The sequence below is a fragment of the Littorina saxatilis genome, linkage group LG2 (assembly GCF_037325665.1).
Source record: "Littorina saxatilis isolate snail1 linkage group LG2, US_GU_Lsax_2.0, whole genome shotgun sequence".
NCBI lineage: Eukaryota > Metazoa > Mollusca > Gastropoda > Littorinimorpha > Littorinidae > Littorina > Littorina saxatilis.
Window position 1 is genome coordinate 76,686,640 of NC_090246.1, and position 12,500 is coordinate 76,699,139.

Below are 12,500 nucleotides of genomic sequence, written 5' to 3' on the forward strand. Positions count from 1 at the left end.
AAAAAGCCGGATATGACGTCATCAAAGACATTTATCAAAAAAATGAAAATATAGTCTGGGGATATCATACCCAGGAGCTCTCATGTAAAATTTCATGAAGATCGGTCCAGTAGTTTTCTCTGAATCGCTGTACACACACGCACGCACACACGCACACACACACACACACACACATACACACACACACACACACACACACACACACACACACACACACACACACACACACACACACATACACCACAACCCTCGTCTCGATTCCCCCTCTATGTTAAAAAATTTAGTCAAAACTTGACTAAATGTAAAAAATCGGCTGCTCCTCCCCTCCGCACAATACTTGATCTTCCAAAGCCCGGGCCCTGACTGTGTTTTTAAAACGTGTGTGTCTCTATTGCTTCAGAAAGCACGTTAGAAATACTGAAATCGACGATGTGTTCTTTTATTAGGTAGCTTTATTCAAACATCAAAGCCTAATTGAAATTAGAACCTTACACGCGACTTAAATAACAGCTCTTGTATGCCAGAAAAATGCCTTTTAGTAGTGTTTTCTTCCACTTGAATAAAACGTCAACGCAATTGGCTGTAACTGGATCAACTGCTGCACGTGCAAACGCCATACATATGATACTAACTGTGAAAAAAATCACGTTTGTTCTGCAAAGACACACGTGAATTGACGATTCAGCACCTACGAAGAAGAAGAAGCTCCTACGATCGAATCGTTTTCTTCCACCCTGAGATTCTTTCATCCATTTTTATGCTAGTCAGCAATTTTTTTCTCTTCCGTGTTAACTTGATATCGAAGACCTTTCCGTAACTCTGCCATATATGGGTAGGATTGAGTGACTCCATGTGACTATTGATTTTGTACTCTCACCCAGAAAGGCATCAAGGGATGAGTGATCATTAAGTATGGTTAAACACTGTTGATTTAAAATAATGAATAGAAAATAGGGAGATCAATTCGTAATTGAGACATCCGAGGATCAAGTCAGATGGATAAGTTGCATACTTTTTGTACAGCTCAGCGTACGATAGGATTATGGAGTTTTATGCACTGCCTTTTATAGTTAACTAAACTTTTGTATTTGAAATAGCCCATTGCAGTTGGTGTAGGCCTTAAACTTATTTTAATCGTTTGTCCAGTATTTAATTTAATTCTCTATTTTTGTATGAACTCAAATGTTTAGTGTTCTTAGTATGTCTTGCTAGGCTAAGTTCTATTTAATCAGAGTATGTCTGCGTGTGCTTATACCTAGTGATATTGTAAAGCGCATAGTGCTTTTAGTTATGCGCTATAGAAATCTCCTTAATAAATAAATAAATAAATAAATATCAAAGTTCGAAAATATTAGAAGGAATAAAAGAAGAGCAAACCCCAGTGCTTTAGCGCATCATCATTAAAAGGTATTCAAGACGCTTTGGAGAGAACATAAAAGTCTATGCAGGAATTTTGAGAAAAACATCATGCTTACGATATGAAAATAAAAGTCGTATTTTAATGACAGGTATACGGAAGGAACATTTCTGTTTCACGTTCTCTGAAAGCGGTCTTCACTCAACAGTATAGCAGATTATGCATAAGAATGTGCCAATTTGCCTGGGTGTGGTGGTGGAGGGGGTAAGGGTTGTGTTGTGTTAAGTTGTTTTGATTTTCCAACCACAGCTTTGATATTTTAAACTCTTTACTAAAGTCCCCCCTCTTTTTATGTTTCAGACCTAAACTACACCTCTTTGGTCACGTGCATGAGAGTTACGGGACTTTGCAGCGAGACAACACAGTATTTTCCAACGGTGCATTCCTGTTCAAACGAAAATACAACGTGTTTGATTACTACCTTGAAGAAAAAGAAGGGTTATAATGACAACTGCTTCCTAGGACTACTTTTTATTTTTTTATTCTAAATCTTGTTGTTTCAGATCTTCTTTGTTATGTGTTTATTTCTAAGTCATATCAGATTATTTACTTGTTTTGGATAAATCCAAAAAAATGTGTTCAGTGCCTTTCCAGGGTGTGTGTTTTGGGGTTTTAGAAGTTGATTTATTTGTTTTGGATTTTAAAAAAATGTGTTCAGTGCCATTCTAGGTTGGTTTTTTGTGTGTGTTTTGTTGTTGTTGTTTTTCGGACAAAAAATATTACAATGATGTTAATGTTTTAGAAACAGCAACACTTTGTTGTAAAATAAAAACTACAAAAAGGGGTCATCTCTGCAAGTATGTTATCCCTTACGCGTTTCACAATACGATATCATCGACGAAAGTATTACACGCTGAAATTCGGCGCAGAAAGCGATACTAAAAATGTACTTTCATATCGAAGTACTTGCATCATGCTCTCATTTTTTTTAAATTAAAATTCTTAAACCTGGTCATTACTGAGACAATATTGCATTATTATGTATGTGTTCTGACGTGTATGTATTTAAACTATAACGTGGATGATAGTGCAAATTCACTTCAAAACAGGTCTAGGAGAAGGCACTTATTACATGAACTCTTTTTTTCACAATGATTGTTATTTGTGAGGTTTTAATTAATCCTCCTGATGAAATAACGATGAATTTCGAATGGGACATTTTGCAAATACAAAGTGAGCTGTAAACGATACCATTCGTATCTGGTGATATTGTAGAAATATTTACACATACCCAGAAGCATGCACAGAATCTGAGAGAATGTGCTACTTATTTATGAGAACGATTGTTATGTATGAGATTTTGATTACTCCTCCTGAGGATATAAAGATCAATTGGATTGTAACATTTGTGAAGTGGAGAAAACCGATAACATTTTCATCTGGTGTTCATGTTGAAATATTTACGCATGCAGTTGCGAGCATTGCTTTCCCAATGGATGTGTAGCGCTTGTGGTGTCGTAGCAACGGTTATTGATTGCTATACATGAGATAAGAACGCAGCATTTTAATATTAACAGTTGACGCAGTTAGCCGGATGTGTCGCTTTGGTGACAGAGATACATGTTTTGAGCGCAAACTGTTTGGGGGAGGGGGGTGCGTCTTCGTGTGTATGTGTGTGTGTGTGTGTGGGGGGGGGGGGTATGCTTGTAATACGGTCTGTGTGTTTGGAGAAGAGCCAGCGTCTGTAGGGGGGGGGGGGGGGTGAGTATGTGTGTGTGCTTCTGTGCGTGCCAGCGTGCGAACGAGTGTACATACGACATAATTTTATGTTCATATTTTTCGATTGCTTTATCTTTGCTAGTCATTTTATTTCAACAGGTACAAGTTTGACAATCCGTAGACAAGGCGCTTGCCGTCGTAAACAGTGTACACATATAAATGAGAGAATAATTTCAACAAATATTGTGGGATCGACTAGTTAATCTATATATATATACGACTAGTGTCTGTCTGTCTGTCTGTCTGTCTGTTCGCGATGCACGGCCAAAGTTCTCGGTGGATCTTTTTCAAATTTGGACACCGTATTCAGCTACACCCCGGACACAACCTCATCGATGAGATATTTCAACACGTGCTCTCAGCGCGCAGCGCTGTGCGCGCTGAACCGATTTTTTTTGTTTTTTTGTTGTTGTTGTCGGGATCCACTACCAATAACTCTTCCTTATCTTCTCCAGTGTTTTCAGCCGCGATTATCTCCCTTCCTCCGTGTGGCGTCAATCCATATTCCCGTTACCACGTTACTATTTGTAGAAGGTCACTGCACGTTACTATTTTTAGAAGGTCTCCAGTGTTTTGCGCGTTTATCCCCTTTCCTTCGTGCGCCGGCGAAGCCGGCGTACACCCGGCAAAGCCGGGTCCCAGGCGCAGCCTGGTATTCGGCTCTACTTCTTCCCGGCGAAGCCGGTACCCGGCGAAGCGGGTAATCATCTAATGTATATATGTTTTCTTACATAATGGAGAAAATGAGGTGTAACCGCGAGTGTGCATGAAATGATGATTTCAGCTTGGCAACGAATTCATATTGACTCGATTTACCGGTTTGCCTTCTTTCAGTCACTGTATTCTGTCTTCCAAAAAGGAATATAGAATAAGAATTGTAATGCATACATGTAGGGTTTTCCACTCTAATCCGGTGGAAAAATAAACGGAATAAAAGTACACAAATTGCAAGTTTTCTGTGTTGAATGAACTCTGTCTATCGGCCTGTCTGTCTGTCTGTCTGTCCATCTCCCTCTGTCCTTCGTCCTTCAGTATCTGTCTGTCTGTCTGTCTGTCTGTCTGTCTGTCTGTTTTTCTCTCTCTCTCTTTTTCTCTCTCTCTCTCTTTCTCTCTCTCTCTCTCTCTCTCTCTCTCTCTCTCTCTCTCTCTCTCTCTCTCTCTCTCTCTCTCTCTCTCTCTCTCTCTCTCTCTCTCTCTGTTCATTTAAAAAGACTCAATTCCCTGCATCGCCGAGCTGCAAAACTTATTCTGCACGATTTGAATAGGTCCACGGATGATAAACTAAAGCTCTTGAATTTCCTCCCCTTGAAAGATCAGTTGACGTTAAACAAGGCTGTGTTCATGTATACAATTCTAAATGACGACTGTCCTAAATATTTGCAATCACATTTCAAACATGCCACAAAAAGATATGGGTCCCAAAAAATCATCCCTCCTATACCTCGCATAGACCTCTACAAATCGAGCTTAGCCTTCTCGGGAGCGTTTCTCTGGAACTCCTTCCCCCAACAGATAAGAAAGGCAACTTCAGTGAAAATGTTTAAGAGACAGTCACGTTCACACATCATTCGTGAATGAAATGTTTTGTTCGATTGTTATTTTGTTAAACATTTTGTACTAGTGTTAATGGATGTGTAGCTGATCGGAGCAACTTTATTCCCAAATGAAAGGTATAACTATGTCCATGTAATTTTGTAATTTTTGAGTTCTCCTTATGTAATTCCTTAAATGCACATTGTGTTGCATTCCATACAATGTATTTCTGTATTTTATATGATTGAATTTATATTTTTAATGTGCGTCTGTCTTAATGTGTTGTATAAAGGACAGGTTGGAAGAATAGGCTTTGCCTAAAACCTTTATCCTTTTGTAATAAAGTTCTGAGTCTGAGTTTCTCTCTCTCTCTCTCTCTTTCTCTCTCTCTCTCTCTCTCTCTCTCTCTCTCTCTCTCTCTCTCTCTCTCTCTCTCTCTCTCTCTCTCTCTCTCTCTCTCTCTCTCTCTCTAATCAATTTGGTTTTTTTCTGTCTGTTTAAAAAGAAAAAGTTGCAGTCGCAAAGCCAGACGACATCTAATTATTCCTGGACAAAGAAACGTTGTCAGATATCTGTTATTTATTTCGCAACAGGCTTGCCCTAGTTTCTTTTTGAAGCCGGTTCTTGCGAAATTCAGGCTTCATGTTCACCTTATTTTCTTCTTTCAACATTTAGTCAGGTTGTGACTAAACATTTTCAGTTAGCCCCCCCCAAAAGAATAGTCTTTTTACGGTAACATAGGCAAACAAAATAGGGTCGGTAGGTCCGGATTTTTTTTTCTAAAAAAAACCATTTTTGGCTCACGTAAGTGTAGCCTATGCGATGATAAACTTTGTCTGTCTGTGCGTGCGTGTGTGTGTGTGTGTGTGTGATAGAAACTTTAACATTTCCGAGTCTATGGATTACGTCAGTCTCGGTCAAAAGTGTTCGACGTGTGTGATAGAAACTATTTGAAGACGTCACATTATGACGTAAGAGGGTTAGACGTCACGCAAAGGAATTACTGACTGAAAGTCTCGGTCATTGTTATTGTGAGCGGGCCGAGACTACTTGGCAGATCCAGGGTCTCGCTTTCTTGCACAGTTTCACCTATGCTTACTGTGTATGTGTGTGTGTGTGTGTGTGTGTGTGTGTGTGTGTGTGTGTGTGTGTGTGTGTGTGTGTACTGTGTGTGTGTATGTGTGACGGAGTGATTGAGTTTGTGTTACTGTTTGTCGATTTCTTACGTGAGCCTTGAAGGCTTCGCCTCTTGTTCTTGTACGTTCACTGAACTATGGTTTTCAGTCAGGAGAACTGTCTGCCACGCAGAAAGAGGGGGTCATAATTTGTATTCCCAAGGAAGGAAAAGATAAGCAGTTTCTAAAAAATTGGAGGCCAATAACTCTCCTTAATATTGCCTACAAAATTGCTTCTTCATGTATTGCCAACAGATTAAAGGCAGTTATTCCCAAGTTGATTAGTAAAGATCAGACTGGTTTCTTGAAGGGAAGGTCCATTGGTGATAATATTAGGTTGTTGTATGATACAATAGCATATGCAAATGAGCATAGAGTGCCTGGTCTTCTCTTGTTGGTTGATTTTGAGAAGGCCTTCGATAGCATTTCCTGGACCTTTATGCGCAAGGTTTTAAAGGCTTTTCAAATTGGAGAAGATGTACAAAGATGGGTTGCAACTTTTTATAATAAAGTCAAATCATGTGTGTCTGTGAATGGTCAATATTCAGAATGGTTTCAGATAAAAAGGGGTACCAGACAAGGGGATCCCCTATCTTGTTATCTGTACCTTCTCTGTGCGGAGGTGCTTGCACTTATGATATATCAAAATGTAAAGGTAAAAGGTATTAAGATAAGGAATGAAGAAATTCTACTTTCTCAGTTTGCTGACGACACAACTTTTTTACCTTGATTGTAGTAAAGATTGTTTTGATGCTTGTGTTGAAACGCTGCAGTTATTTGCATCAGTCTCTGGCCTTAATATACATTTTGATAAAACCGTAGTTGTGTGGATAGGAGCCCGGTGTTTTTCAAATGTGAAATATAAACCAGAAATGAAATTAAATTGGAATCTTGCTACTTTCAAGGTTCTTGGTGTTCTTTTTGCATGTGATTTGAAAAATATTGTTGAATTGAATTTTGACATGAAGTTAAATTAAATAAGAAAAATACTTCAAATTTGGTCAAGAAGGAATATATCACCATTTGGAAAGATTGTTGTGATAAAAACACTTGCAATGTCCAAAATAACCCACTTGTTAACAAACCTGCCGGACCCGGATGAAAAGTTTTTAAAAGACTTGAATGCATTGTTGTACAGTTTTCTTTGGAATGGAAAACAAGTCGCGTAAGGCGAAAATACAACATTTAGTCAAGTAGCTGTCGAACTCACAGAATGAAACTGAACGCAATGCAACGCAGCAAGACCGTATACTCGTAGCATCGTCAGTCCACCGCTCATGGCAAAGGCAGTGAAATTGACAAGAAGAGCGGGGTAGTAGTTGCGCTGAGAAGGATAGCACACTTTTCTGTACCTCTCTTCGTTTTAACTTTCTGAGCGTGTTTTTAATCCAAACATATCATATCTATATGTTTTTGGAATCAGGAACTGACAAGAAATAAGATGAAAGTGTTTTTAAATTGATTTCGAAAATTTAATTTTGATCATAATTTTTATATTTTTAATTTTCAGAGCTTGTTTTTAATCCAAATATAACATATGTATATGTTTTTGGAATCAGAAAATGATGGAAAATAAGATGAACGTAAATTTGGATCGATTTATAAAAAAAATTTTTTTTTACAATTTTCAGATTTGTAATGACCAAAGTCATTAATTAATTTTTAAGCCACCAAGCTGAAATGCAATACCGAAGTCCGGGCTTTGTCGGAGATTACTTGACCAAATTTTCAACCAATTTGGTTGAAAAATGAGAGCGTGACAGTGCCGCCTCAACTTTCACGAAAAGCCGGATATGACGTCATCAAAGACATTTATCAAAAAAATGAAAACAACGTCTGAGGATATCATACCCAGGAACTCTCATGTCAAATTTCATAAAGATCGGTCCAGTAGTTTAGTCTGAATCGCTCTACACACACACACAGACAGACAGACACACACATACACCACGACCCTCGTCTCGATTCCCCCCTCTATGTTAAAACATTTAGTCAAAACTTGACTAAATGTAAAAACGATAAGATAAAACGTTTAACAGTATGTCAGTTGTATGAAGATGGCGGTTTGAAAATGATTGATGTGAAGTCATTCCTCGCAAGTTTGAAAATTAGCTGGCTAAAGCGCATATTGTGTAATGATGGAAAAGTAACACACATTTTGTATGCAATATGTCCATTGGTAAGAAAAGTTAAAGGCACAGTAAGCCTCCCGTAAACCATCACAGAGCTCCCCGAGCGTCTAAATACAGTACAAGCATACTTCCATTTGAACGCTCACCGAACGGGAACATCCTGGCTGCTTTCTGTCGAGCGTGAGACATTTTCAAAGAATTTATTTTCGTGGACTTGGTCCTCTACAACAATGGCGCCTCGTTTTGGTGCTAGACCTAACTTTTAAAATCTAAATAATAAATTGACAGCTTGTTACACAAACATTCTTTAATCATAAAAGAATTCGTTTTTCATCAAGACAAGATCAGAACAATTCGAAGTTGTGAAAGTTTAATAAAAGAAAAGCCCGGAAGCAGGGTCACGCAAGGGTCGTGGCAGACGACGGTTTTATCAGTGCAAATCGCCGTTCCTCTCAACAGTCAAAAGCCATCGCTAGAGTTCTTGTGAACCACAGCCGTTGTTTCGTGCATAAAAAACGTGCTTTTGTAGATAAGCTCACGTCGAGTCGCATTCAAATGACTAACTATGACGACTGCATTGTGAAAAGGGAAAACTGGATCACACGGGTTCACGATGGCTCAGGGGTAAGATAAACCACGCAAAAATAAATTCTTTGAAAATTGTTCGCTCTTTACGGAGGGCACCTAGGATGTTCTCAATTGGTGAGTGTTTAAATGAAAGGGTGTTTGTACTGTGTGTAAAAGCCTGACCGTATCTGTGATGGTTTACGGGAGGCTTACTCTGCCTTTAAGCAATATGGTGGAGAGTATGCAAATGTTTTAATGTTGAGGGTGAAAAATCCCTTTTGGGCTGACGTCTTTAGATATTACAAGATGTTGTATGACAAAAGTGTGCCCCTTACATTAGAACAGTTCGTTTCAGAACCATTACATTATAACAGAAGTATAATAGAGCTGGTAAATGTATTTGTATGTTAGATTAGATAGAAAATGGAATTGTTTCTGTGGGACACTTGTTAAGCGAGAATGGATATTTAAGTTATGATGATTTTAAGCAACTATATCCAAATGTTTATGTTGATTTGTTGTTATATGAAGGCTTACTTGCCTCAGTAAAGGCATATCAGAGGAAATTGAAATTGACATTGGATGAAAAATATGATGTAAGGGAGGCTTGTGTTTGGTCTTTTTTGAGTAATAGCAGGGTAAATCAGATTTATTTTTTTATTATTAAAGACCTATCACCAGTAACAGCCCTGGAGAAGTGGGAACGCGAGTTACAAATTAATATGGATAAGGCCATGGTTTTTCAAAAAATTAAAAAAAGTACAACTGACCAGAAGCTCCGCTGGTTCCAATACAAAATGTTGTACAGAATTTTACCAACAGGACGTTTCCTGTTCTTGCGGAAATTAGTTGATACGCCATTATGTCCGCTATGTAATCAAGCAGAAGAAACAATATCTCACATGTTATGGCAGTGTGTAAAGATTCAGGATTATTGGTCTGATGTACTTACATGGTTAACTACAAATTTTGCCCACTGTCATGGAGTGCAGTTCTCGTTGGAGCTAATTATATGTGGTGTAAAGATTAATTGGTATTCAGACAGAATTTTGGATTCAATGATTTTGATTGCTAAATACATTATTTTTTTAGCAAAATTACAAGGGAGAGAACCTACCGTCACAGCCTTTGTAAATTATGTGAAAAATTGGTTTGAGGCAGAAAAATATCAACGCATAATAGATGGACGTTATGTACAGTTCGTTACAGAGTGGAAGCAATATAGCCACTTTTTTCACTGAGGACTTTTTTTCTATTACCCAAGTTAGAAGGTTTTCTTTTCGCCTGTTGTCTTTCTTCTTCTTTGGTGTTTTTTTGGTCAAATGTAAAAGCACATTGCAACTCAAGTAATATTTTAGGGAGAAATAGAGAAATGTTTGTTGTTGTTATCTTCTTTTTTTGTCTTGTTTTTTGTTTTTTGTTGTTGTGGTTATTTGTTCGTCGTTTGTCTTTTTCTGTAAAATGTATTTTGCGGGTGCTTTTGTTACTGCTTTTCGTCATACTTTGTTTAACCTATGGTTCACCTCTTTACGCTTGTCTGTATTACTGGTAGGGAATTCACAAGCTTGTTGTTTCTTTTTGAAGTGAGCAATCACCACACACATAAACAGAGACACTAAATACATTTCCAAACCCCAGACATGCACAACATAACCTGCTAAACAAGTATAATAAATATATCTTGATGTACATTAATTAGAAGAACAAGCACATTTTTTCTGTACTTTGTAATAATATGCTATTTGTGGAAAAAAGAAAAAGAAGAAAAAAAAAAACGAAAAAAAACACATATTCTTAAAACCCCTTGACTGCCACAGTATAACAGCATTTTGGTACTGCTGTGCGCCAGGGCAAATTTCGCTTTCTTCGGTAGGTTCACTAATCTGTTCACTGCTCAATCATGTATTGAGATATATCTTAGATCTTTGGCATGTGGTTTGCTTACACCCTTGGCTATTATGTGATAACATGATCATTGGGCTTTGTTTGTGATTGTTATAGTAAAAATCGATATAATGACCATTTTTGTCAAAAATTACAGTTTCCAAACTTTCACACACACACTGCAGCACGTAAAACCGCAGAAAACACAGCTAAAACTGGTGTCAAACATCAGGTACTCACATTACAGCCCATAACAGTATTCTTCCGTGTGGTAATCCATAAATCACTTCTTGTAGAGCTTCCAGAACACTGTATCTTTTGAAAACAGGTCTACGAGTTGATGTCCGATTTTCGGCCGCCATTTTGAATCTTATAGATCGGAAAAAACTTCTAAACAAGTTTTTACCACGTGGTACTAACTTATCTGAACGGTCAATGGGAAAGAACTGTGTTTAAACCCCTACAAGAAGTTGGACAGTGGTTACCTCCCATTTAGTTTTCACAAATGTCCTGAAAAGTGCTGATGTAAATGCCACGTACCTAGTACGTGCATGGGCGTATGACAAACCAAACATGACCACGTACCTAGTACGTGCTGGGCAGTGAAGTATTAAACAATGGCGACATATTCTTAAGTTATTTTACAAAAAAAACAAAGACCTTTCCCCCCCCCCCCCCCCAAATGCCAATAAAAAAAAGTCTAGGGTCGCGCGAAAAAATAGGGTCGGTCGGGATACCGTAAACAGACTTTTTTTGTTGTGCCTTAGACTGGGAATCGAGACGCGGGGGGTGGCGTATCTGTGCGCGTGTGTATGTGTTGAGCCATTCCCGAAAAACTACTGAACAGATCTCCATGAAACTTTAAATACACCTTTTTGCAGGTGATATATATATCCACGGATTTTTTTTCTCTCCGTTTTACAATAAATGTCTTAGATGTTGTCATTCCGGTATGTTTTTCTGTGTTTTTCTTAAAGAACTGGAGAAGGCACTGTGCATGGCGACCTCATATGTGACCCTCCACCACGGAATGAGTCGCATGTCACCCTTTCATGATTATCATATTCTTACATTTTCTTAAAGAGTTTTTTTTATTCTCTATCCAGTGGTGAAAACCGTTTTAGAAAAGAGTGAACACTTTTCGAGTTATAAGCCTGTGACCATGGTGACCCTCACACTGTTACCAGACCCCCCCCCCCCCCCCCCCCCCCCCCGGACTTATATTAAGCCTAGCGCAGAACCGTGCAAGGTGACATGCGACTCATTTCGTGGTGGAGGGTCACATGTCTTACTCAAATTGATAGAAATTTTCTTCAAACAATCTTTGGCTTAGTCCAAACTATGGGATTGGATTTAACCCTGGAAGCTCAAAAGTTTAAATCATCAATTTGTTCATTATAAATCGAAAATGTTTATTCAAACTCAAAAGAAATGTTGATAACTGACTAAAAGTCCTTGCATTGTATTCTTTGTCTTTTCCTGAATCCAATATTACATAGCTATGTCAAGTTTACTCTGAAAATTTGCTCAAAATTATCGAAAATCAGTTCTATGTTCGCATGCTTCGCGGAGCACAGCGCAAGCCGTGTTTCTTTGGTTTTTAGTTTGTTCTTTTTGTTTCAGGTGACACATTGACTAAATGTTTTCATAAAATTATCGTGCTTCATGTGACTTGTTTACATTTAGCGTGCGTGCGTGCGCGCGTTAGTGCGTACGTGTGTGTGTGCGTGCGTGCGTGCCTGCGTGCGTGCGTGCATGTGTGCGTACGTGCGTTCGTTCGTTCGTTCTTTCTCTCTCTATCACTCTCTCTCTCTGTCTCTCTCTGTCTCTCTCTCTCTCTCTCTCCCTCTCGCTCTCTCTCTCTCACTCTCTCTCGTTCTCTCACTCTCTTTCTCTCTCTCTCTTCTTTCTCTCTCTCTCTCTCTCTCTCTCTCTCTTTCTTTATCTCCCTTCACACACACACACACACACACACACACACACACACACACACACACACACACACACACACACACACACACACACACACATATCACGTGTTCGTACGTGTGCCTTGCAAGAAGCACGTTTCCT

General features: G+C 38.6%; 1 protein-coding gene across 1 annotated transcript; it reads left to right on the forward strand.

Annotated features, from left to right (window-relative positions):
- Nucleotides 1-1,717: 1,717 nt before the first annotated feature.
- LOC138959753 (UPF0046 protein C25E10.12-like) lies at nucleotides 1,718-3,035 on the forward strand (the record flags this gene model as incomplete). Its single annotated transcript, XM_070331361.1, is given in 1 exon segment — nucleotides 1,718-3,035. A coding segment is annotated over 1 exon segment (145 nt), but the record flags the coding sequence as incomplete, so codon positions are not given.
- Between the last annotated feature and the right edge of the window lie 9,465 nt (nucleotides 3,036-12,500).